The sequence below is a fragment of the Taudactylus pleione genome, unplaced genomic scaffold (assembly GCF_031769625.1).
Source record: "Taudactylus pleione unplaced genomic scaffold, aTauple2 ptg000913l, whole genome shotgun sequence".
NCBI classification, from domain to species: domain Eukaryota; kingdom Metazoa; phylum Chordata; class Amphibia; order Anura; family Myobatrachidae; genus Taudactylus; species Taudactylus pleione.
In genome coordinates this window covers 1151618-1178940 of record NW_028285314.1, presented here as the reverse complement: position 1 = coordinate 1178940, position 27323 = coordinate 1151618, and the positions used below count along the sequence as shown (strand labels likewise).

Genomic DNA, 27323 nt, shown 5'->3' with positions numbered 1-27323 from the left:
AGGAGGGACAAAGGGAGACAATGCGAAGGACACTCTGTAGGAAAGTGCGGATATCAGGAAGAGGAGCAATCCTTCACTGGAACCACACTGAAAGAGCAGATACATGCACCTTCAGTGAGGCAAGGCGGAGACCAAGATTCAAACCCACCTGCAGGAAAGCCAAAACTCTGGATATCCGAAACAATTGGGGATCATAACACCATTGAAAGCAGGTGTGCCACATCCTGTGGTAAATCCTGGCAGAGGCTGGTTTACGAGCTCTGAGCATGGTGTTAACCACAGAGTCAGAAAAACCCTTGGACCTTCGTATGGATGTCTTAAGACAAGGACCTTGAGACAACAGGTCCGGACGTTGAGGCAACAGCAACGGAGTGTCAATAGAGACTCTGAAGATCTGAGTACCAGTGACGTCTGGGCCACGCTGGAGCCACCAGCAGGACAGTGCCCCCTTCCTGTTTGAACTCCCGAAGTACTCGATGAAGAAGAGAGATTGGAAGAAAGAGGTATGCAAACTGGAAGGTCCACTTGACTGACAGAGTGACTACCAAGACAGCCTTGGCGCCTCTTGTCCTGGACCGGTACACTGGCAGTTTGTGATTGTGTCGGGGGGCCCCACTTGTCCACTAGGCGCTGAAACACTTCTTGGTGTAGAGACCATTCCCCGGGATGAACGACTGAGAAAGTCCGCTTCCCATTTGAGAACTCCTGGAATAAACACTGCCGATATGGCTGGGAGATGACCTTCCACCCATGTCAGAATGCGTGACACCTCTGTCATTGCTGCATGGCTTGTTGCAGGGCCCTGAAGACCGCCGAAGACTCCTCTGCTGTCCACCTCCCCTGAAACGGGTGTGGACCTGTCACTGCACCCAAATGCCGGAGACTGGCGTCCATCGTCAGGAGGACCCAGTCTGGGATCCAAAAGGGGCGCCGTCTGGTGAGGTAACACGTCTGCAGCCAACAGGCAAGGGACGGACGCACCTCTGGAGAGAGCACCATCGTTTGTGCTTTTATCTGATGGGGTAATCCGTTCCACCTGGAGAGGATCAATTTCTGCAGAGGCCTGGAATGAAACTGGACATATTCCACCATGTCGAATGTCGATACCATGGACCCCAGTACTTGCATTGCTGAGTGGACAGACACTCGGCAACTGTGGAGGCATCTGCGTACTCGCATCTGCAAAGTGCAGATCTTTTCTGCAGTCAGAAAAATTATCTGCTGTTGGGAATCCAACAGAGCTCCCAGATGGAGCATCCTCTGGGATGGAGTCAAGGAGGACTTCCTCCAATTGATCAACCACCCGTGTGCCTGAAGCACAGATATTGTCAGCTGTAGATGGTGTTGTATTACCTCTGGAGACCCTGCCAACAGTAAAAGGTCATCCAGGTAGGGTAACAGGCGGACCCCCTGCCGCCGCAGATGTGCTGCCATTACCACCATAAATTTGGTAAACACCCGAGGTGCAGTAGAGAGGCCAAACAGTAGAGTCCGAATCCGGAAACGTTGTTGCAGAACAGCAAACTTGAGAAAATGCTAAAGAGCCGAAGTAATTGGAATAAGCATCCTGAAAATCCAGTGACACCATAAAATCCCCAGGTTCCATAGCCAGTATAAGTAAGCGTAGGGTGCAGGACTGTAGATAGACAGTAATTAGTTAGACAATGTCTAGATCAACCCCAGTTGTTAGACAGTCAATAGATCGACAGGTACAAAAGGTCGACACACTAAAGGTCAACATGTAAGAAGGTCGACAGGGTCAAAAGGTCGACATGAAAATGGTCGACACAAAAATTATCTACATTTTTTTTTTTAGGTTTAGGGCTAGGCACTTAAGATGAGCCAGTGTCCAACGTCATTCCCTACCATCCAAGTGGGCATGGAGGGGGAATAAATCCATGTGGCGAGCAAAGCGAGCCACCGTGCCCGCAGCGGGGCGAGCGAAGCGAGCCCGCAAGGGGCCAAATGGTATTTACGCCAAAAAAAAAATGTTTCGACCATTTTCGTGTCGACCTTTTCCACGTCGACCATTTGTACCTGTCGACCTTTTGTAACTGTCGATCTATTGACTGTCTAACAACTGGGGTAGATCTAGACATTGTCTAACTAATTTTCGTCTATCTCTTATACCACACCCAGGGTTTCCATCCTGAACCGAGGTACCCTGAGGAATTTGTTCAGGGACTTGAGATTGAGGATAGGCAAAAGGGATCCGTTCGGTTTTTGAACCAAAAAGAGGTTGGAATAACCACCTATTCCCCTCTGGGGCAATGGAACAGGTACTATGACTCCTGCTTGAAGCAAGGATTGTACGGCTTTCTGGATTTGTAAGGCCTTGTCTTTGTCTGACTGAAGGCCTGTGCAGAAAAACTGATGGGACGGTCTTCTTCGGAAGGAGAGGGCGTACCCATGAGAGACCACTTCTCTTACCCAGGTGTCTGCAGTGGTCTGACACCAACACTGGGTGAACTGAAGAAGTCGGCCTCCTACCCTGGGATCCGGCAGAGGGAGGCACGTCCCGTTAGGCTGAGGGTTTATCCTTGAACTTTTAAGCAGGACGTCTTGTACTGCAGGCCTGTTTCTTGGTTTTGACAGCCTTTCTAGAAGCTGACAGCCTTGGGAAGGCCTGACCTGTGGGCTAATCCTGAGACCATTCATGTGTGGGGCTGCTTCTCAGCCAAGAGAGTAAATTCCCTCACAATTTTTCCTAAGAACACAGCCATAAATAAAGAATGGTACCAAAACATCCTCCAAGAGCAACTTCTCCCAACCATCCAAGAACAGTTTGGTGAGGAACAATGCCTTTTCCAGCATGATGGAGCACCTTGCCATAAGGCAAAAGTGATAACTAAGTGGGCCGGGGAACAAAACATTGAAATTTTAGGTCCATGGCCAAGAAACTCCCCAGACCTTAATCCCATTGAGAACTTGTGGTCAATCCTCAAGAGGCGGGTGGACAAACAAAAACCCACAAATTCTGACAAACTCCAAGCACTGATTAGACAAGAATGGGCGGCCATCAGTCAGTATGTGGCCCAGAAGTTGATTGACAGCATGCCAGGGCGAATTGCAGATGTCTTGAAAAAGACGGGTCAACACTGCAAATATTGACTCTTTGCATAAACTTAATGTAATTGTCAATAAAAGCCTGACACTTATGAAATGCTTGTAATGTTACTTCAGTATACCATAGTAACATCTGACAAAAAGGTCTAAAAACACTGAAGCAGCAAACTTTGTGAAAACCAATACTTGTGTCATTCTCAAAACTTTTGGCCATGGCAATAGATAGATCTATAAATAGATAAGGAGATGTTATGCAATGTAGCTACTATGGTCTACAGAAGCGGAGCAGAGGGCCCATCCGCACACCATTGCCATCTGCTGCAGACAGGGTGAAACGCCTCCCAGTCTGCTCAGGAACACAGAAATTGGACAGTAAATGACTAGAAATGGACTCATCAGGCTGCCGTAGGCAACGTAACAGGAGATGCAGATCATCAAATTTCGGCTAATACTCCCCTCATAACATACAGAGAGTTAGTAGAAGCCATGCCTAGTATCATTCAAGCCGTATTAAGGGCAAAAGGTGGCCAAATAAAGTACTAACCCGGTGGGGTCATAATAATTTGGACACTCAGTGATATATATATATTCCATAGACAAAAAACCTTACGGTTTCACATGTCTCATTAAGGCTTCTTAGACTTGATCTGAAAATGCACAAAACCTATTGAATTTCTGCCACTCAAACTCCGAAAAGCAATGAAATTACGATCATTAAGGTTGACGCCTTAATGGACGTGTTCCTTGTGTAATACAGATATCGTATGCCATGACACCATGTGGTTAACTGCAGATTCAGTACTCTCAGAGTGAGATTGCTGTCACTCGCAAAATGGTGGAGCTGCTAATTCACAGAATTGTGCGCTCCGTCTGGACCCTGGATTGTCTGAAGAGGACAGATCCACGCATAGGAGGAGGAGAGTATGGATTTTTTATTACAGATACTCCATTGGATTATCTACTGGAGAAGAGGACAAAATGGCTACAGGGAGAGTATGTGAGATAATGTGTGCATGTGTGACTACATATGTGTGTGCATGTATGTTTTAATAAAATTTTTACTTTTCAACGGTGTGTGTGTTCTGTGGTTTCTTAATATTGCTTTTGCTGTGGAACTACAGGTACCAGCAGGCCTGTAATGCCCAGCATGGCCCGTAACCCCCAGCGGGGTTGAAGAGCAGTGGCAGCAGAGGGGCAGTGCACAGGGGCATTAGCGGGCTCACCGGTACTAGGCATGCACCTGAGAAAATAAAATCAATAAGTCACAGATGCACTGATGCATCAGTGAGATCCATCTATGTTAAAAATGTAAATTTAAAAAAAAAAGAATTAAAGAAAAAAAAAAAAAGGTGACCCGCACAACCAGGCCCGGGCTTTTCACGGCCTGTCCTGGTTGTGAAACTACAGGGGACAAAAAGCGTTGGGGTGCCCCGTATCTAGCACAACTAGCACCGGCAAGTCAGAACTAGCCCCGGTTGCCAAAATACGGGGGACAAACGACGTAGGGGTCCCCCGTACTTTGCGCAACCAGCACTTGGCTCTGATCCGGTCCTGGTTATAGAAATGCTGTGGGAAAAAATGAGTAGGGTCCCCCTGTATTATCTAGAACCAGCACCAGACTTTTTCTAGCAGGGGGGGGGGGGTAATGCCACAGCCAGAGGAGCCCTTTTCACTGGGCCCCCCGGGCAAAGCATTAACCCTGACTGCTAGTCAGCCCAGGTCGGAGATCCTTGGGGACGCCCCCAATAAAGAGGTCCCCTCTCCAGGGCACCCCGGACCTAGGCTGATAGCCCGGGGCTATCCCCAGCACCCCTGGGCGGTGGATTGCGGGGTGATTGTGTATAGTCCTTTGCAGGTGTACTACAGGTCGCAGTAAGTCTCCCCCTACATGCTGGTACTTGGAGAACCACAAGTACCAGCATGCAGGGCATAAGGGCCCACTGGCACCTGTAAAGAAAATATTAAAATAAACACAATACACTTTAATATTGTAAAATTTAATTTACTGCGTTTTCACCTAGGGGACGGCGGCTTTTAAGCCCTTTTGCGTGGCCGCCACCACCCAAGGGCTTTAGACTCTTCGCCTGGCGTTCGCCAACCTGCCAGGGCTTTGGTCTCTTCACCTGGCGGGCACCAACCCTCCAGGGCTTCGGCCTCTTCGCCTTTGGGCGACAGCCTGTGTCAGCTCTTTTTCTTGGCCGTCGCTTCCTAGGACTTCTGGCATCTTCGTCTGGCGGGCGCCAACCCACCAGGGCTTCTGGCGTCTTCGCCTGGGGGGTGGCATCCAATTAGCTCTTTTGCACGGCTGCCACCTCCCCAGGGCTTCTGTTGTCCTCTTCACCTAGTGGGCGGCGGCCTGTGTCAGCTCTTTTGCATGGCCGCCGCCCACTAGGATTTCCGGCGTCTTCTTTCTTCAGGAGCTTCTTCTCTGCTCCCTCCTGGCCGCCGCACTGCCATGCTGTCTCCTTGCGCTGGCTTGTTTAAGCTAGCTGAGGGGGCGGGGCGATGACGTAGCGAGCCGTGATTGGCTCGCGGTGGCCATCTTTGAATTTCAAAAATGGCGCTGAGACGCCATATTTTAAATGGGTGCCGCTGCCGTACTCAGCAGAATGGCTGGCAGGGATTGGATCCTCTGGGATCCAGGCCCGCCACCACCGGCCGCACAGACGCCGGGACACGGTGCTACCACTGCCAGGTCCCGCCGGCTGCACCATCACCGCCGCCGCAGCCTGCACAGATGCCGCTGCAGCCCGCTCCGCCGGTGACGACCGCTTGACCGCCGCCGTGTCCCCGCTTACGACCGATTCCATTGCCGGGTTGGTCCACCGCTAAAGCCCGCAAACGACGGCCATCTTTGTGCACCCAAGTGAAGCCACAGTGAATACACCTGCTGGAGGCTCCTACTGAAGCTGCGCAACAAAGTTGAAATTTCCTATCTATTCAATGGCGCATTCTTGAGGTAAAAGTTTAAAAACTGTAACTTTCTAATTTACCTGAACCCCAAAAAGCACCTACCCTGGCACAATAGCTACCTAATAAAACAAACCCCAAGTCTAAATTCCACCCCTACCCCGAGTTATACCTTCCCAAAAAAAACCCAGAGAGAACAACAGAAAAGTTGCCCTTATAATCTCTCATCATTCTCACGTGTAGGCGTCACTGGAATCTTCAATATCAAAAGACCCAGGAGAAGCCTTTGTTGCAACACAATACCGCGTACATGGCTGACAGCTGCGGCAAACACCCAGCCTGTGTCCTGTATATTGCACTGCAAGTGCTGACAGGTGACAACCGTGAGTCATGGCATCAGGTGTCAGCAGCTGGGCTCATCCTAAATAAATAATTGGTTTGACAATGATATACACAGACTGTGTGTGTGTGTAGTGTACACACACATTTGTGTCAGACCACTAGTTTTTCAGGTTTTAGTGTACAGGTTACATAACGCGGCCACTATATGTACAGGACGCGTTACAGTCTCACCGGGCACCGCTGTATGGCGTTCTCCTACAATGCACCCTCACCTCTCCTCTCACCCATGGTGCCATACACAGAACATTGAAATTTCCCGTACACAGCCCACACAGAGACACACACAGACATGTGCCAGGACCGTGGGATGGTAAACACACCTGGGCGCCTCAGTCCCTGCCCGTTTCTTTGTGCTGTGTAGAGTCACACACAGGGGTTAATGCTTTAAGCTCTGGGTGTCTCATGTATGCAAATACCATGTAATATGAAGACAGCTCACGTCTCACTGCGCTACACAGATACAATCTATTGCAGAGAATAGCCACAAACTCTCAGACTATCACTAGTACATTATACCGGCAGGAGAGGGGGAGGGTAAGGCTGGTAAGGGGAAACCTCCCCAAAGCCATCTCCTCCGACGTCTGAGCCTCCGTAGTGCTCTGCAGAGAGCTCAGCTTTGCCCAGAGGCAGAATTACTGGCTTCCAGGCCATGATTCATAGGACTAATAGCCTCAACTTAACACCCGATAACATTGCATATCACACCGTAGGATCCAGGATACGAATATAATTTACATCCATGAAAATATGACAGAGATACAAACTATAAGATTATCTGTTTAATCTGGCTGGTAATGTATGGAAGCAAATGACAATTCACCATGTATTTCCAACACTGGAAAACAGACAAAAACACACCGTCAGACAACACACCGTCAGGCAACACAACGTCAAACAACACAACGTCAGACAACACAACGTCAGACAACACAACGTCAGACAACACAACGTCAGACAATCCATTTGATTTAACCAATTTGTCCGAATGAACGTTTTTGTCCGTTTTCTGGCGTTTGGGAGCAATTGGTCGATTGTCATTTGCTACCATATATGACCAGATTTTTGTTCTCACCAGCCAGATTAAACAGATAATCTTATAGTGTGCTCCTAGCTTTATTAGACTCTGGAACAACCTAGTACCAATCTTTAGGAACTTTATTAAGCTCCAATCCCAGTACATGGTCTCTTCTGCTATCTTCATATCAACTCTCCAGCTTCCAATCACCAGCTCCCTCATCTCCTGCCTCCAATCTGCGGCTCCCTCCTCTCCTGCCTCCAATCTGCAGACCCCATCTCTCCTGCCTCCAATCTCCAGCTCCCTCCACTCCTGCCTCCAATCTGCAGACCCCATCTCTCCTGCCTCCAATCTCCAGCTCCCTCCTCTCCTGCCTCCAAACTGCGGCTCCCTCCTCTCCTGCCTCCAATCTCCAGACCCCATTTCTCCTGCCTCCAATCTCCAGCTCCCTCCTCTCCTGCCTCCAATCTCCAGCTCCCTCCTCTCATGCCACCAATCTCCAGCTCCCTCCTCTCATGCCTCCAATCTCCAGCTCCCTCCTCTCCTGCCTCCAATCACCGGCTCCCTCCTCTCCTGCCTCCAATCACCAGCTCCCTCCAATCACCAGCTCCCTCCTCTCCTGGCTCCAATCTCCGGCTCCCTCCTCTCCTGCCTCCAATCTCCGGCTCCCTCCTCTCCTGCCTCCAATCTGCGGCTCCCTCCTCTCCTGCCTCCAATCTGCAGACCCCATCTCTCCTGCCTCCAATCTCCAGCTCCCTCCACTCCTGCCTCCAATCTGCAGACCCCATCTCTCCTGCCTCCAATCTCCAGCTCCCTCCTCTCCTGCCTCCAAACTGCGGCCCCTTCCTCTTCTGCCTCCAAACTGCGGCTCCCTCCTCTCCTGCCTCCAATCTCCAGACCCCATTTCTCCTGCCTCCAATCTCCAGCTCCCTCCTCTCCTGCCACCAATCTCCAGCTCGCTCCCTCTCCTGCCTCCAATCTGCGGCTCCCTCCTCTCCTGCCTCCAATCTGCGGCTCCCTCCTCTCCTGCCTCCAATCTGCGGCTCCCTCCTCTCCTGCCTCCAATCTGCGGCTCCCTCCTCTCCTGCCTCCAATCTGCGGCTCCCTCCTCTCCTGCCTCCAATCTGCGGCTCCCTCCTCTCCTGCCTCCAATCTCCAGACCCCATCTCTCCTGCCTCCAATCTCCGGCTCCCTCTTCTCCTGCCTCCAATCTCCGGCTCCTTCCTCTCCTGCCTCCAATCTCCAGACCCCATCTCTCCTGCCTCTAATCTCAAGCTCCCTCCACTCCTGCCTCCAATCTGCAGACCCCATCTCTCATGCCTCCAATCTCCAGCTCCCTCCTCTCCTGCCTCCAAACTGCGGCTCCCTCCTCTCCTGCCTCCAATCTCCAGACCCCATTTCTCCTGCCTCCAATCTCCAGCTCCCTCCTCTCCTGCCTCCAATCTCCAGCTCCCTCCTCTCCTGCCTCCAATCTCCAGCTCCCTCCTCTCCTGCCTCCAATCTCCAGCTCCCTCCTCTCCTGCCTCCAATCTCCAGCTCCCTCCTCTCCTGCCTCCAATCTGCGGCTCCCTCCTCTCCTGCCTCCAATCTCCGGCTCCCTCCTCTCCTGCCTCCAATCTGCAGACCCATCTCTCCTGCCTCCAATCTCCAGCTCCCTCCACTCCTGCCTCCAATCTGCAGACCCCATCTCTCCTGCCTCCAATCTCCAGCTCCCTCCTCTCCTGCCTCCAAACTGCGGCTCCCTCCTCTCCTGCCTCCAATCTCCAGACCCCATTTCTCCTGCCTCCAATCTCCAGCTCCCTCCTCTCCTGCCTCCAATCTCCAGCTCCCTCCTCTCCTGCCTCCAATCTCCAGCTCCCTCCTCTCCTGCCTCCAATAACTGGCTCCCTCCTCTCCTGCCTCCAATCACCGGCTCCCTCCTCTCCTGCCTCCAATCACCGGCTCCCTCCTCTCCTGGCTCCAATCTCCGGCTCCCTCCTCTCCTGCCTCCAATCTCCGGCTCCCTCCTCTCCTGCCTCCAATCTTCAGCACCCACCTCTCCTGCCTCCAATCTGCGGCTCCCTCCTCTCCTGCCTCCAATCTCCAGACCCCATCTCTCCTGCCTCCAATCTCCAGCTCCCTCCACTCCTGCCTCCAATCTGCAGACCCCATCTCTCCTGCCTCCAATCTCCGGCTCCCTCCTCTCCTGCCTCCAAACTGCGGCTCCCTCCTCTCCTGCCTCCAATCTGCGGCTCCCTCCTCTCCTGCCTCCAATCTGCAGACCCATCTCTCCTGCCTCCAATCTCCAGCTCCCTCCACTCCTGCCTCCAATCTGCAGACCCCATCTCTCCTGCCTCCAATCTCCAGCACCCACCTCTCCTGCCTCCAATCTGCGGCTCCCTCCTCTCCTGCCTCCAATCTGCGGCTCCCTCCTCTCCTGCCTCCAATCTCCAGCTCCCTCCACTCCTGCCTCCAATCTGCAGCTCCCTCCACTCCTGCCTCCAATCTGCAGATCCCATCTCTCCTGCCTCCAATCTCCAGCTCCCTCCTCTCCTGCCTCCAAACTGCGGCTCCCTCCTCTCCTGCCTCCAATCTCCAGACCCCATTTCTCCTGCCTCCAATCTCCAGCTCCCTCCTCTCCTGCCTCCAATCTCCGGCTCCCTCCTCTCCTGCCTCCAATCTCCGGCTCCCTCCTCTCCTGCCTCCAATAACCGGCTCCCTCCTCTCCTGCCTCCAAACTGCGGCTCCCTCCTCTCCTGCCTCCAATCTCCAGCTCCCTCCTCTCCTGGCTCCAATCTCCGGCTCCCTCCTCTCCTGCCTCCAATCTCCGGCTCCCTCCTCTCCTGCCTCCAATCTTCAGACCCCATCTCTCCTGCCTCCAATCTCCAGCACCCACCTCTCCTGCCTCCAATCTGCGGCTCCCTCCTCTCCTGCCTCCAATCACCAGCTCCCTCCTCTCCTGGCTCCAATCTCCGACTCCCTCCTCTCCTGCCTCCAATCTCCCGCTCCCTCCTCTCCTGCCTCCAATCTTCAGACCCCATCTCTCCTGCCTCCAATCTCCAGCACCCACCTCTCCTGCCTCCAATCTGCGGCTCCCTCCTCTCCTGCCTCCAATCTGCGGCTCCCACCTCTCCTGCCTCCAATCTCTAGCTCCCTCCTCTCCTGCCTCCAATCTGCGGCTCCCTCCTCTCCTGCCTCCAATCTGCAGACCCATCTCTCCTGCCTCCAATCTCCAGCTCCCTCCACTCCTGCCTCCAATCTGCAGACCCCATCTCTCCTGCCTCCAATCTCCGGCTCCCTCCTCTCCTGCCTCCAAACTGCGGCTCCCTCCTCTCCTGCCTCCAAACTGCGGCTCCCTCCTCTCCTGCCTCCAAACTGCGGCTCCCTCCTCTCCTGCCTCCAATCTCCAGACCCCATTTCTCCTGCCTCCAATCTCCAGCTCCCTCCTCTCCTGCCTCCAATCTCCAGCTCCCTCCTCTCCTGCCTCCAATCTCCAGCTCCCTCCTCTCCTGCCTCCAATCTCCAGCTCCCTCCTCTCCTGCCTCCAATCTCCAGCTCCCTCCTCTCCTGCCTCCAATCTCCAGCTCCCTCCTCTCCTGCCTCCAATCTCCAGCTCCCTCCTCTCCTGCCTCCAATCTCCAGCTCCCTCCTCTCCTGCCTCCAATCTCCAGCTCCCTCCTCTCCTGCCTCCAATCTCCAGCTCCCTCCTCTCCTGCCTCCAATCTCCAGCTCCCTCCTCTCCTGCCTCCAATCTCCAGCTCCCTCCTCTCCTGCCTCCAATCTCCAGCTCCCTCCTCTCCTGCCTCCAATCTCCAGCTCCCTCCTCTCCTGCCTCCAATAACCGGCTCCCTCCTCTCCTGCCTCCAATCACCGGCTCCCTCCTCTCCTTCCTCCTATCACCAGCTCCCTCCTCTCCTGCCTCCAATCTCCGGCTCCCTCCTCTCCTGCCTCCAATCTCCGGCTCCCTCCTCTCCTGCCTCCAATCTCCGGCTCCCTCCTCTCCTGCCTCCAATCTCCGGCTCCCTCCTCTCCTGCCTCCAAACTCCAGCTCCCTCCTCTCCTGCCTCCAATCTGCGGCTCCCTCCTCTCCTGCCTCCAATCTGCGGCTCCCTCCTCTCCTGCCTCCAATCTGCAGACCCCATCTCTCCTGCCTCCAATCTCCAGCTCCCTCCTCTCCTGCCTCCAATATGCAGACCCCATCTCTCCTGCCTCCAATCTCCAGCTCCCTCCTCTCCTGCCTCCAAACTGCGGCTCCCTCCTCTACTGCCTCCAATCTCCAGACCCCATTTCTCCTGCCTCCAATCTCCAGACCCCATTTCTCCTGCCTCCAATCTCCAGCTCCCTCCTCTCCTGCCACCAATCTCCAGCTCCCTCCTCTCCTGACTCCAATCTGCGGCTCCCTCCTCTCCTGCCTCCAATCTCTAGCTCCCTCCTCTCCTGCCTCCAATCTGCGGCTCCCTCCTCTCCTGCCTCCAATCTGCAGACCCCATCTCCCCTGCGTCCAATCTCCAGCTCCCTCCTCTCCTGCCTCCAATCTGCAGACCCCATCTCTCCTGCCTCCAATCTCCAGCTCCCTCCTCTCCTGCCTCCAAACTGCGGCTCCCTCCTCTCCTGCCTCCAATCTCCAGACCCCATTTCTCCTGCCTCCAATCTCCGGCTCCCTCCTCTCCTGCCTCCAATCACCGGCTCCCTCCTCTCCTGCCTCCAATCACCGGCTCCCTCCTCTCCTGCCTCCAATCACCGGCTCCCTCCTCTCCTGCCTCCAATCACCGGCTCCCTCCTCTCCTGCCTCCAATCACCGGCTCCCTCCTCTCCTGCCACCAATCACCGGCTCCCTCCTCTCCTGCCTCCAATCACCGGCTCCCTCCTCTCCTGCCTCCAATCACCGGCTCCCTCCTCTCCTGCCTCCAATCTGCGGCTCCCTCCTCTCCTGCCTCCAATCTGCGGCTCCCTCCTCTCCTGCCTCCAATCTGCAGACCCCATCTCTCCTGCCTCCAATCTCCGGCTCCCTCCTCTCCTGCCTCCAAACTGCGGCTCCCTCCTCTCCTGCCTCCAATCTCCAGACCCCATTTCTCCTGCCTCCAATCTCCAGCTCCCTCCTCTCCTGCCTCCAATCTCCAGCTCCCTCCTCTCCTGCCTCCAATCTCCAGCTCCCTCCTCTCCTGCCTCCAATCTCCAGATCCCTCCTCTCCTGCCTCCAATCTCCAGATCCCTCCTCTCCTGCCTCCAATCTCCAGCTCCCTCCTCTCCTGCCTCCAATCACCGGCTCGCTCCTCTCCTGCCTCCAATTACCAGCTCCCTCCTCTCCTACCTCCAATCACCAGCTCCCTCCTCTCCTGCCTCCAATCACCAGCTACCTCCTCTCCTGCCTCCAATCACCAGCTCCCTCCTCTCCTGCCTCCAATCTCCAGCTCCCTCCTCTCCTGCCTCCAATCTCCAGCTCCCTCCTCTCCTGCCTCCAATCTCCAGCTCCCTCCTCTCCTGCCTCCAATCACCAGCTCCCTCCTCTCCTGCCTCCAATCACCAGCTCCCTCCTCTCCTGCCTCCAATCACCAGCTCCCTCCTCTCCTGCCTCCAATCACCAGCTCCCTCCTCTCCTGGCTCCAATCTCCGGCTCCCTCCTCTCCTGCCTCCAATCTCCGGCTCCCTCCTCTCCTGCCTCCAATCTTCAGACCCCATCTCTCCTGCCTCCAAACTCCAGCTCCCTCCTCTCCTGCCTCCAATCTGCGGCTCCCTCCTCTCCTGCCTCCAATCTGCAGACCCCATCTCTCCTGCCTCCAATCTCCAGCTCCCTCCACTCCTGCCTCCAATCTGCAGACCCCATCTCTCCTGCCTCCAATCTCCGGCTCCCTCCTCTCCTGCCTCCAAACTGCGGCTCCCTCCTCTCCTGCCTCCAATCTCCAGACCCCATTTCTCCTGCCTCCAATCTCCAGCTCCCTCCTCTCCTGCCTCCAATCTCCAGCTCCCTCCTCTCCTGCCTCCAAACTGCGGCTCCCTCCTCTCCTGCCTCCAATCTCCAGACCCCATTTCTCCTGCCTCCAATCTCCAGCTCCCTCCACTCCTGCCTCCAATCTCCAGCTCCCTCCTCTCCTGCCTCCAATCTCCAGCTCCCTCCTCTCCTGCCTCCAATCTCCAGCTCCCTCCTCTCCTGCCTCCAAACTGCGGCTCCCTCCTCTCCTGCCTCCAATCTCCAGCTCCCTCCTCTCCTGCCTCCAAACTGCGGCTCCCTCCTCTCCTGCCTCCAATCTGCAGACACATCTCTCCTGCTTCCAATCTCCAGCTCCCTCCACTCCTGCCTCCAATCTGCAGACCCCATCTCTCCTGCCTCCAATCTCCAGCTCCCTCCTCTCCTGCCTCCAATCACCGGCTCCCTCCTCTCCTGCCTCCAATCACCGGCTCCCTCCTCTCCTGCCTCCAATCACCAGCTCCCTCCTCTCCAGCCTCCAATCTCCGGCTCCCTCCTCTCATGCCTCCAATCTCCGGCTCCCTCCTATCCTGCCTCCAATCTTCAGACCCCATCTCTCCTGCCTCCAAACTCCAGCTCCCTCCTCTCCTGCCTCCAATCTGCGGCTCCCTCCTCTCCTGCCTCCAATCTGCAGACCCCATCTCTCCTGCCTCCAATCTCCAGCTCCCTCCACTCCTGCCTCCAATATGCAGACCCCATCTCTCCTGCCTCCAATCTCCAGCTCCCTCCTCTCCTGCCTCCAAACTGCGGCTCCCTCCTCTCCTGCCTCCAAACTGCGGCTCCCTCCTCTCCTGCCTCCAATCCCCAGACCCCATTTCTCCTGCCTCCAATCTCCAGCTCCCTCCTCTCCTGCCACCAATCTCCAGCTCCCTCCTCTCCTGACTCCAATCTGCGGCTCCCTCCTCTCCTGCCTCCAATCTCTAGCTCCCTCCTCTCCTGCCTCCAATCTGCGGCTCCCTCCTCTCCTGCCTCCAATCTGCAGACCCCATCTCCCCTGCCTCCACTCTCCAGCTCCCTCCTCTCCTGCCTCCAATCTGCAGACCCCATCTCTCCTGCCTCCAATCTCCAGCTTCCTCCTCTCCTGCCACCAAACTGCGGCTCCCTCCTCTCCTGCCTCCAATCTCCAGACCCCATTTCTCCTGCCTCCAATCTCCAGCTCCCTCCTCTCCTGCCTCCAATCTCCAGCTCCCTCCTCTCCTGCCTCCAATCTCCAGCTCCCTCCTCTCAAGCCTCCAATCACCGGCTCCCTCCTCTCCTGCCTCCAATCACCGGCTCCCTCCTCTCCTGCCTCCAATCACCGGCTCCCTCCTCTCCTGCCTCCAATCACCAGCTCCCTCCTCTCCTGGCTCCAATCTCCGGCTCCCTCCTCTCATGCCTCCAATCTCCGGCTCCCTCCTCTCCTGCCTCCAATCTACAGACCCCATCTCTCCTGCCTCCAAACTCCAGCTCCCTCCTCTCCTGCCTCCAATCTGCGGCTCCCTCCTCTCCTGCCTCCAATCTGCAAACCCCATCTCTCCTGCCTCCAATCTCCAGCTCCCTCCACTCCTGCCTCCAATATGCAGACCCCATCTCTCCTGCCTCCAATCTCCAGCTCCCTCCTCTCCTGCCTCCAAACTGCGGCTCCCTCCTCTCCTGCCTCCAATCTCCAGACCCCATTTCTCCTGCCTCCAATCTCCAGCTCCCTCCTCTCCTGCCACCAATCTCCAGCTCCCTCCTCTCCTGACTCCAATCTGCGGCTCCCTCCTCTCCTGACTCCAATCTGCGGCTCCCTCCTCTCCTGCCTCCAATCTCTAGCTCCCTCCTCTCCTGCCTCTAATCTTCAGACCCCATCTCTCCTGCCTCCAAACTCCAGCTCCCTCCTCTCCTGCCTCCAATCTGCGGCTCCCTCCTCTCCTGCCTCCAATCTGCAGACCCCATCTCTCCTGCCTCCAATCTCCAGCTCCCTCCACTCCTGCCTCCAATATGCAGACCCCATCTCTCCTGCCTCCAATCTCCAGCTCCCTCCTCTCCTGCCACCAAACTGCGGCTCCCTCCTCTCCTGCCTCCAATCTCCAGACCCCATTTCTCCTGACTCCAATCTCCAGCTCCCTCCTCTCCTGCCACCAATCTCCAGCTCCCTCCTCTCCTGCCTCCAATCTCCAGCTCCCTCCTCTCCTGCCTCCAATCACCGGCTCCCTCCTCTCCTGCCTCCAATCACCGGCTCCCTCCTCTCCTGCCTCCAAACTCCAGCTCCCTCCTCTCCTGCCTCCAATCTGCGGCTCCCTCCTCTCCTGCCTCCAAACTGCGGCTCCCTCCTCTCCTGCCTCCAATCTCCAGACCCCATTTCTCCTGCCTCCAATCTCCAAGCTCCCTCCTCTCCTGCCACCAATCTCCAGCTCCCTCCTCTCCTGCCTCCAATCACCGGCTCCCTCCTCTCCTGCCTCCAATCACCGGCTCCCTCCTCTCCTGCCTCCAATCACCGGCTCCCTCCTCTCCTGCCTCCAATCACCGGCTCCCTCCTCTCCTGGCTCCAATCTCCGGCTCCCTCCTCTCATGCCTCCAATCTCCGGCTCCCTCCTCTCCTGCCTCCAATCTTCAGACCCCATCTCTCCTGCCTCCAAACTCCAGCTCCCTCCTCTCCTGCCTCCAATCTGCGGCTCCCTCCTCTCCTGCCTCCAATCTGCAGACCCCATCTCTCCTGCCTCCAATCTCCAGCTCCCTCCACTCCTGCCTCCAATATGCAGACCCCATCTCTCCTGCCTCCAATCTCCAGCTCCCTCCTCTCCTGCCTCCAAACTGCGGCTCCCTCCTCTCCTGCCTCCAATCTCCAGACCCCATTTCTCCTGCCTCCAATCTCCAGCTCCCTCCTCTCCTGCCACCAATCTCCAGCTCCCTCCTCTCCTGACTCCAATCTGCGGCTCCCTCCTCTCCTGCCTCCAATCTCTAGCTCCCTCCTCTCCTGCCTCCAATCTGCGGCTCCCTCCTCTCCTGCCTCCAATCTGCAGACCCCATCTCCCCTGCCTCCAATCTCCAGCTCCCTCCTCTCCTGCCTCCAATCTGCAGACCCCATCTCTCCTGCCTCCAATCTCCAGCTCCCTCCTCTCCTGCCTCCAAACTGCGGCTCCCTCCTCTCCTGCCTCCAATCTCCAGACCCCATTTCTCCTGCCTCCAATCTCCAGCTCCCTCCTCTCCTGCCTCCAATCTCCAGCTCCCTCCTCTCCTGCCTCCAATCACCGGCTCCCTCCTCTCCTGCCTCCAATCACCGGCTCCCTCCTCTCCTGCCTCCAATCACCAGCTCCCTCCTCTCCTGGCTCCAATCTCCGGCTCCCTCCTTTCCTGCCTCCAATCTCCGGCTCCCTCCTTTCCTGCCTCCAATCTCTAGCTCCCTCCTCTCCTGCCTCCAATCTTCAGACCCCATCTCTCCTGCCTCCAAACTCCAGCTCCCTCCTCTCCTGCCTCCAATCTGCGGCTCCCTCCTCTCCTGCCTCCAATCTGCAGACCCCATCTCTCCTGCCTCCAATCTCCAGCTCCCTACACTCCTGCCTCCAATATGCAGACCCCATCTCTCCTGCCTCCAATCTAAAGCTCCCTCCTCTCCTGCCTCCAAACTGCGGCTCCCTCCTCTCCTGCCTCCAATCTCCAGACCCCATTTCTCCTGCCTCCAATCTCCAGCTCCCTCCTCTCCTGCCACCAATCTCCAGCTCCCTCCTCTCCTGCCTCCAATCTCCAGCTCCCTCCTCTCCTGCCTCCAATCACCGGCTCCCTCCTCTCCTGCCTCCAATCACCGGCTCCCTCCTCTCCTGCCTCCAATCACCAGCTCCCTCCTCTCCTGGCTCCAATCTCCGGCTCCCTCCTCTCATGCCTCCAATCTCCGGCTCCCTCCTCTCCTGCCTCCAATCTTCAGACCCCATCTCTCCTGCCTCCAAACTCCAGCTCCCTCCACTCCTGCCTCCAATATGCAGACCCCATCTCTCCTGCCTCCAATCTCCAGCTCCCTCCTCTCCTGCCTCCAAACTGCGGCTCCCTCCTCTCCTGCCTCCAATCTCCAGACCCCATTTCTCCTGCCTCCAATCTCCAGCTCCCTCCTCTCCTGCCACCAATCTCCAGCTCCCTCCTCTCCTGACTCCAATCTGCGGCTCCCTCCTCTCCTGCCTCCAATCTCTAGCTCCCTCCTCTCCTGCCTCCAATCTTCAGACCCCATCTCTCCTGCCTCCAAACTCCAGCTCCCTCCTCTCCTGCCTCCAATCTGCGGCTCCCTCCTCTCCTGCCTCCAAACTGCGGCTCCCTCCTCTCCTGCCTCCAATCTCCAGACCCCATTTCTCCTGCCTCCAATCTCCAGCTCCCTCCTCTCCTGCCACCAATCTCCAGCTCCCTCCTCTCCTGACTCCAATCTGCGGCTCCCTCCTCTCCTGCCTCCAATCTCTAGCTCCCTCCTCTCCTGCCTCCAATCTTCAGACCCCATCTCTCCTGCCTCCAAACTCCAGCTCCCTCCTCTCCTGCCTCCAATCTGCGGCTCCCTCCTCTCCTGCCTCCAATCTGCAGACCCCATCTCTCCTGCCTCCAATCTCCAGCTCCCTCCACTCCTGCCTCCAATATGCAGACCCCATCTCTCCTGCCTCCAATCTCCAGCTCCCTCCTCTCCTGCCTCCAAACTGCGGCTCCCTCCTCTCCTGCCTCCAATCTCCAGACCCCATTTCTCCTGCCTCCAATCTCCAGCTCCCTCCTCTCCTGCCACCAATCTCCAGCTCCCTCCTCTCCTGCCTCCAATCTGCGGCTCCCTCCTCTCCTGCCTCCAATCACCGGCTCCCTCCTCTCCTGCCTCCAAACTCCAGCTCCCTCCTCTCCTGCCTCCAATCTGCGGCTCCCTCCTCTCCTGCCTCCAAACTGCGGCTCCCTCCTCTCCTGCCTCCAATCTCCAGACCCCATTTCTCCTGCCTCCAATCTCCAGCTCCCTCCTCTCCTGCCACCAATCTCCAGCTCCCTCCTCTCCTGACTCCAATCTGCGGCTCCCTCCTCTCCTGCCTCCAATCTCTAGCTCCCTCCTCTCCTGCCTCCAATCTTCAGACCCCATCTCTCCTGCCTCCAAACTCCAGCTCCCTCCTCTCCTGCCTCCAATCTGCGGCTCCCTCCTCTCCTGCCTCCAATCTCCAGCTCCCTCCTCTCCTGCCTCCAATCTCCGGCTCCTTCCTCTCCTGCCTCCAATCACCAGCTCCCTCCTCTCCTGCCTCCAATCACCAGCTCCCTCCTCTCCTGCCTCCAATCACCAGCTCCCTCCTCTCCTGCCTCCAATCACCAGCTCCCTCCTCTCCTGCCTCCAATCACCAGCTCCCTCCTCTCCTGCCTCCAATCACCAGCTCCCTCCTCTCCTGCCTCCAATCACCAGCTCCCTCATCTCCTGCCTCCAATCTCCGGCTCCCTCCACTCCTGCCTCCAATCTGCGGCTCCCTCCTCTCCTGCCTCCAAACTGCGGCTCCCTCCTCTCCTGCCTCCAATCTCCAGACCCCATTTCTCCTGCCTCCAATCTCCAGCTCCCTCCTCTCCTGCCACCAATCTCCAGCTCCCTCCTCTCCTGACTCCAATCTGCGGCTCCCTCCTCTCCTGCCTCCAATCTCTAGCTCCCTCCTCTCCTGCCTCCAATCTTCAGACCCCATCTCTCCTGCCTCCAATCTCCAGCTCCCTCCTCTCCTGCCACCAATCTCCAGCTCCCTCCTCTCCTGCCTCCAATCTGCGGCTCCCTCCTCTCCTGCCTCCAATCTCCAGACCCCATTTCTCTTGCCTCCAATCTCCAGCTCCCTCCTCTCCTGCCTACAATCTGCGGTTCCCTCCTCTCCTGCCTCCAATCTCCAGCTCCCTCCTCTCCTGCCTCCAATCTCCAGCTCCCTCCTCTCCTGCCTCCAATCTGCGGCTCCTTCCTCTCCTGCCTCCAATCACCAGCTCCCTCCTCTCCTGCCTCCAATCACCAGCTCCTTCCTCTCCTGCCTCCAATCACCAGCTCCCTCCTCTCCTGCCTCCAATCTCCAGCTCCCTCCTCTCCTGCCTCCAATCTCCAGCTCCCTCCTCTCCTGCCTGCAAACTCCAGCTCCCTCCTCTCCTGCCTGCAAACTCCAGCTCCCTCCTCTCCTGCCTGCCATTTTCGGTTCCCTCCTGCCATCTCCTGCTCCCTCCCCTCCTGCCATCTCCATCCTCTACTGCCTGCCATCTCTGTCTACCTGAAGGTGGTCTCTCCCTGTAATAGGTTCATCTTATTCTGAATCCTGTTAAGGTTTATACAAAACATGTAGTGGAAAATCGTGCAGGAGTGGATGACAGTGTCTGACATACAGCAGTCACACAACCATAAGCTGTATAACGTCCGTGCATAGTGAGTAGCAGCATCCTCACCTCTATGTACACATAGTGTTCTGCGTGGGATATGCAGTGTAGATAGGCATTGAGAATAGAGCACTCATTACACCCCGCTGACCAGCCATCCACCGAGCGTAGCACCTACAGGGGAAAGAATTACTGGTCATACTAATGTTACAACAGTATACCCACCAAGCACATACAGGTCTCACTGCACTACCAATCTCTGCTATTCCTGCTCTCACTGGGCACACAAATATCAGTACACTGCCAGCTCTCTGCTATTCCTGCTCCCACCGGGCACACAAATATCGGTACACTGCCAGCTCTCTACTGTTCCTGATCTCACTGGGCACAGAGGTCTCACTACACCTGCTTGTATCTGCTATTCCTGAACTCACCAAGCCTTCAGGTGTCCGGGTACCTACTGGTCTCTACTATTCCTGATCTCACCGAGCACACAGGTGTCCCTGCACCTACTGAACTCTGCTATTCCCACACACACACAGGATTCACTACACTGCATACTCTCTGCTATTCCTGAACTCACAAAGCACACACAGGTTTCACTACACTTCCTGCTCTCTGCTATTCCTGAACTCCCCGTGCACACAGGGGTCACTGCACCTACTGCTTTATGCTAACCTAAACCCACCAAACACACACACAGGTCTTTCTACACCTCTCTGCTATTCCAGAACACATCCAGCACACACCGTTCCTACTATACCTCCTGCCATCTACTATTCCTGATCTCACCGAGCACACACGTCTCACTACACCTACGGCTCTATGCTACTCCTGAACTCACAAAGTAATCACATGTATCATTAGACTTCCTGCTCTCTGCTGTTCCTGATCTCACTGGGCACAGAGGTCTCACTACACCTGCTTCTATCTGCTATTCCTGAACTCACCAAGCCTTCAGGTGTTCGGGTACCTACTGGTCTCTACTATTACTGATCTCACCGAGCACACAGGTGTCCCTGCACCTACTGAACTCTGCTATTCCCACACACACACACACACAGGTTTCACTACACTTCCTACTCTCTGCTATTCCTGAACTCACCGAGCACACACGTCTCACTACACCTACGGCTCTATGCTACTCCTGAACTCACAAAGTAATCACATGTATCACTAGACTTCCTGCTCTCTGCTATTCTTGAACTCACCAAGCACACAAGGGTCACTACACCTACTACTTTATACTATTCCTAAACCCACCACACACACAGGTCAAACTACCCCTCCAGCCTCTGCTGTTCCAGAACACATCCAGCACACTGTACTTACTATACCTCCGGTTACCTACTATTCCTGGACACATCCAGCTGCTGATACACTATCAGCACTCTGCTATTCTTGATGCCATCCTGCATACACAGATACTATTACACCTCCAGCTCTCTGCTATTCCTGGACACATTCAGCACTAATGTTCCATTTACCTCTCTGTAATTCCTGACCCCAATCTGCTCTCACTAAAGATCCCACTCTCAGAAACAGAAATGTGATCTCACACTGAACTAAACAATCATTAACACTACCCTTACGCTACCGCGCACCTCTCTGCTATCCCATTACATCGTATCCTCTGTGACCACACACACATTCAGACAGGAGACACACTACTTCACCTGCACCGTGGCGCTGTGACATCCCGGCACCGTGTAATTCGGTCTCTCTGCTGTGCTGAGGGATTTGGGAAGTAAGTAAGGGAACCATGGTCCTTTATATTTGCTCTTAGTCGTCTGCAATATAGTAAGGGAGGCAGAAAGGGTTAACCTGCGGCACGCACAGCGGATGTCAGTCCAGCCACTACGATTAACCACTTAACTGACGGTATTTCCAGCAAAACTGGTCAGAAACTGCCGGGTACACAGGAGAGTCCGGGGAGTCAGAGGAGATATGTTCTGCACGTCTACAACAAATTCGCATTCCCATGCAACCATGCCAGTTAAGTGGTTAAGAGACGACCATTTTGAAACCAGCCGCAAAAGAGAGATAGCTGCGCATAGCACTTTACCATTGTTATCCCTAATGCACCAAGATCATACAATCTCGCATTTTATGTCCTTTTAGGTTTAATTTTAGATAAAACTCAACTTACTCTTTTATTAGGTAAACATTAAACTGAGAAATTATGAATAACGTCTGAGTAAACATACGGTAAACCAGTTTAAGAAAAAAAAAAATATAAAAAAAAAACAAATGTTTATTGGTCATTAGGAAAAAAAAAAAAAAAGTAAAAGGTTCCGACATAACAATATAAAGAAGAGCGAAATGCGTTAGCCCTTACATAGCTCCGTGTAACAAGTAAGTGGTGCGGAAGCTACGAATGAATACCAGGTGACCCTCCAGAGGACTTCTGAGAACAGAGCAAGGCCTCTTGTATTGTAACAATACAAAGAAGAGCGAAACGCGTTAGCCTTACATAGCTCCGTGTAACAAGTAAGTGGTGCGGAAGCTACGAATGAATACCAGGTGACCCTCCAGAGGACTTCTGAGAACAGAGCAAGGCCTCTTGTATTGTAACAATACAAAGAAGAGCGAAACGCGTTAGCCTTACATAGCTCCGTGTAACAAGTAAGTGGTGCGGAAGCTACGAATGAATACCAGGTGACCCTCCAGAGGACATCTAGGAACAGAGAGGGCCACCACTGCTCTTGTATTGTACTGGACCAACGTAGAAGAGGCCCCCACTGTGCTTCACTGGTGACTGACCGGGGCCCAGGAGGCAGTGGTAGCACCTCAGGTCCCTGCCCAAAACTTTACTCTGCTCACTTATTGCAGCAATCTGCCTCTGGTATCCGGTCTAGTACTCACCTTGGTGAAGTTCCACCTCTGGATGAAGTGTCTAGAGGCGTCTCTAGCTGCTTTACCATGGATGACGGCTCCCACGTCTCTCCACGGCATTCTGGGATTTTTCATCCGGTCGATGAAATCTGTAATCACAGGAATAATATAGTAGAGACAGGGGGAAGCTCACACTGCCGGTGCCCAGGGGTTCTGGAGGTGTAGTGGGAGCTGTGTATGCGGAGGTGGCTTAGGAAAAGCAGAGAGGGGCACAGCTGGCTGACTACAGCAAGAACAGGGAGATAAAGGTGTAATTCATTCTGCATCTGCTGTATAGATAGCTCACATTCCCCCTGCAGGGTGACACAGACAGAAGGGAGCTATGAGCCTGTCCCTCCCCCTGCAGGGTGACACAGACAGAAGGGAACTATGAGCCTGTCCCTCCCCCTGCAGGGTGACACAGACAGAAGGGAGCTATGAGCCAGTCCCTCCCCCTGCAGGGTGACACAGACAGAAGGGAGCTATGAGCCTGTCCCTCCCCCTGCAGGGTGACACAGACAGAAGGGAGCTATGAGCCTGTCCCTCCCCCTGCAGGGTGACACAGACAGAAGGGAGCTATGAGCCTGTCCCTCCCCCTGCAGGGTGACACAGACAGAAGGGAGCTATGAGCCTGTCCCTCCCCCTGCAGGGCGACACAGACAGAAGGGAGCTATGAGCCTGTCCCTCCCCCTGCAGGGTGACACAGACAGAAGGGAGCTATGAGCCTGTCCCCCCCCCCTGCAGGGTGACACAGACAGAAGGGAGCTATGAGCCTGTCCCCCCCCTGCAGGGTGACACAGACAGAAGGGAGCTATGAGCCTGCCCCTCCCCCTGCAGGGTGACACAGGACAGAAGGGAGCTATGAGCCTGTCCCTCCCCCTGCAGGGTGACCCAGGACAGAAGGGAGCTATGAGCCTGTCCCTCCCCCTGCAGGGTGACACAGACAGAAGGGAGCTATGAGCCTGTCCCTCCCCCTGCAGGGTGACACAGACAGAAGGGAGCCATGAGCCTGTCCCTCCCCCTGCAGGGTGACACAGACAGAAGGGAGCTATGAGACTGTCCCTCCCCCTGCAGGGTGACACAGACAGAAGGGAGCTATGAGCCTGTCCCTCCCCCTGCAGGGTGACACAGACAGATGGGAGCTATGAGCCTGTCCCTCCCCCTGCAGGGTGACACAGACAGATGGGAGCTATGAGCCTGTCCCTCCTCCTGCAGGATGACACAGACAGATGGGAGCTATGAGCCTGTCCCTCCCCCTGCAGGGTGACACAGACAGAAGGGAGCTATGAGCCTGTCCCTCCCCCTGCAGGGTGACACAGACAGAAGGGAGCTATGAGACTGTCCCTCCCCCTGCAGGGTGACACAGACAGAAGGGAGCTATGAGCCTGTCCCTCCCCCTGCAGGGTGACACAGACAGATGGGAGCTATGAGCCTGTCCCTCCTCCTGCAGGGTGACACAGACAGATGGGAGCTATGAGCCTGTCCCTCCTCCTGCAGGGTGACACAGACAGAAGGGAGCTATGAGCCTGTCCCTCCCCCTGCAGGGTGACACAGACAGAAGGGAGCTATGAGCCTGTCCCTCCCCCTGCAGGGAGTCTGCCCCTCATTCTGTAGGTTACACATTGATACACATAAAAAGAGGAATACAGGTGCAAAACTCCAACATTACTAATTATATATAATATAATACATTTTACAATAGAATTTTGCAATAAAAAGAGGTTTTGGCATAATCATGGCCATGGTAATGGGCCTACCCACCGCGCCCAGGTAACCTCTGAGGGTAGGTCCCTAACATACTGGGGTTGAAATCCAGAGTGCAGGACACCCCCAAACAGGCCCAGAGGAGCCTCCCCAGGGCATCACTCTAATGAGAGAAGGTGAAGTGTAACAAGGTGTTAGATAGATAAGAGCAGCAGCTGCTGCATGTAGGGAGGTGAAAAATAAAGATGTGACAATAATACATATATATTAAACAAACAATGAAAGTGCTAAAAGTGCAAGAAAGGAAAAATGTGTTTATAATGCGATGCCCTGAAGCAGCCCAACCAAAGCAATCCAGGGGACCCACGCCCCAAACATCAACCCATAGCTGCACTGTAGTATAAACATTTGTAGGACTTACCTAGAGATTGTGGCTCTTACTAAAGTGTAGTCAAAATGCCAGATCCCTGCTTAAAACCAATAAGGGACAGGTGGGAAGGGGTGCTAACCTAGATTGAACATGGAAGCAATAACAGTCGCACAAGACTAATAATGTCTCACAATATAGAAATTCGCCTTGACAAAGCCAGTGTAGCGAAACGCCGCGTCGGTTAGCGGCGCGTGTGACCTGACCTCATGTCTCATTGTTATTAATATGTTTGTGTTTGTCCAAACTCGGAGTTATACCTGATACTGCCTGTGCAAACCCATGTCTGTTATGCAACGATCAGTACAGAACACCTAGTCACATGGTGAAAATATTACATCTGCATATTTCCCAGATATACTTGCCACAATAAATGGTTGCAAACGTTATAAAACGTAATATATGATTGTTATACTGGGTAATTTGTACATATGATATATTATGATGTACTAAAGAACAATAGGGACTGCTGGGACAGTTAATTTATAGGTACAATTATATTTGCCATAACTATCTGAGCACATTATGAGAATTACTCCCTGAGATTGTACCATAACATGCTGTTGTAAAAACTGATTTAACTCCGATATATCAGAGAAGGATTTTCTCTAGTGATCACCACTCCAACGTGATCCTTAATCCTCCTGATTAATTTTTCATGTAGATGGCAATTCATAATAAATAGACTTTGTGTCTGTTGATTGGTTATTTAGAAATTTCAAACACAAGCACACTTTTTGTTGGCTGAAGCTGAAATACCAGTGATAAACTACATATTTATGTAGTATTCTATACTATATCTATATCTATATGCTATCACGATAATACAGGGAAAGGTGTATCCCAAATATATGAGAGAGTAGATATCTTACGCATCACCAGCCAATTTATATTAGGACATAATGGAGGCAGGTACACGCGCTGCCACTTATTTTTAATCACTTTTCTGTCTTTATTACACTACTTTATATTTTACCTAATTTCGCTGTTGTCTTTCCTATATAATGGGTATTAACTATTATTTATTAAAAGTTATGTTTTAAACAGTGCACCACTCATGACAGTTCATCTCTCTTTTCTTCTTGTGCTTATAACCTAGATTGAAGGCATCTCATGCCTTCAGGTGTGCATAAGAACACACTAAATAGAATATGTAGAAAAGGGCCCTAAACTGCACACCCTGAAAAAAAAAAAAAAAAATATATATATATATATATATATATATATATATATATACATACACTTTCTTACACTTCACCTTCTCTCATTAGAGTGATGCCCTGGGGAGGCTCCTCTGGGCCTGTTTGGGGGTGCCCTGCACTCTGGATTTCAACCCCAGTATGTTAGGGACCTACCCTCAGAGGTTACCTGGCCGCGGTGGGTAGGCCCATAACCATGATTATGCCAAAACCTCTAATTTATTGCAAAATGTATTATATTATATATAATTAGTAATGTTGGAGTTGTGCACCTGTATTCCTCTTTTTGTGTTTGCAATATTAATCTCTACAGGTAGCACCTCCCATTATATATATATTCAGGGTGTGCAGTCTAGGGCTCTTTTCTACATACACTGATAAACACAGAAGGTTGGTATGTTTCTTACCCTCAAATGGTTTCTCCAGCTGCACCCAGTCTTTGAGAATAAGGTTACTGTAGTCTTTGCCCAGCCATGTCTGGGACATCATTGCAGGCTCTTCAGGAGATATGTTGTCAGCTGGGAATCTATCCTGCTGAGAGACAGCAGGAGGCCACCTTAAAGAAGTTGGGAGCAGCAAGAGACAGACAGCAAAAGAAAAAGAGATATCAGAGAAAAGGAGGAAATATAGGGAATGTTACGTGGAGTGCTAGGAAGATTTATAGGAGAGAGTAAAAAGCCAAAGCCGAGCTCTGACTAGCCAAGGAGAGGCAGGCGGGTTCAGCCTAGCCAAGGAGACGCAGGCGGGCACAGGAGGGCCGAGGAGCCGCAGGCAGGCACAGGAAGGTCGAGGAGCCGCAGGAGGCCCAGGAGTAGTAAGTTGGTTCAGCCAGACCGAGGAGCCGCAGGTGGGCAGAGGAGAGGCAGGCGGGTTCAGGCTAGCCGAGGAGACGAAGGCGGGCACAGGAGGGCCGAGGACCCGCAGGTGGGCACAGGAGGGCCGAGGAGCCGCAGGCAGGCTTATAAAGTGTATTGAGTAATAGGAGGGTTTAGACAGAGCAGGGAGTAAAAGTTTATAATGAGCATAAAGGTATTAGGAGAGGTTTTTATGGATTAATAGAAGGAATTATGGGTGAGATGCATCAAACCTTCTAAAGAGGACAAGCGGTGACGTTGCCCATAGCAACCAATCGGATACTGTCATTTACTTTGTACATTCTATAAAATGATAGTTAGAAGCGGATTGGGCATCTTCCTCACTTGTTCTCTGTAGAAGGTGTGATGCATCTCCCCCTATGTGTAGTGTGGGGAGGGGATTATAGGAGTAAGGCGGAGGATGTGGTTATGGGACTCATCTGGAATAGGAGGACGAAAAGGAACAATTGGGCAATGACCAGCTAAAGGGGTTTGTGGATTATAAATGATCAGCGTATTGAGGAATAATATGCAGAGCTCTGAGGCAATGTAATAAGTGGGAGGGGGGTTTGTGGAGTATGAACAAAGGGTAAAATGATAGTCTGACAAGAGTAACAGCAGTATTATTATACAGTAA

General features: G+C 54.0%; 1 protein-coding gene across 6 annotated transcripts in view; it reads right to left on the bottom strand.

The window, feature by feature from the left end:
* PLD2 (phospholipase D2) overlaps window positions 1-27323 on the bottom strand; it is an 86439-nt gene that overhangs the window by 13281 nt on the left and 45835 nt on the right. For 5 of the 6 annotated variants that reach the window (XM_088459511.1, XM_088459509.1, XM_088459510.1 and 2 more), the window contains exons 15-18: window positions 26240-26366; window positions 22494-22612; window positions 21305-21418; window positions 19698-19802 (exon numbers count right to left, since the gene is read on the bottom strand). In XM_088459511.1, coding sequence (XP_088315637.1) covers window positions 19698-19802; window positions 21305-21418; window positions 22494-22612; window positions 26240-26366 — 465 coding nt within the window. The remainder of the gene's footprint in view (window positions 1-19697; window positions 19803-21304; window positions 21419-22493; window positions 22613-26239; window positions 26367-27323) is intronic. The other variant, XM_088459515.1, reaches the window with a different exon arrangement.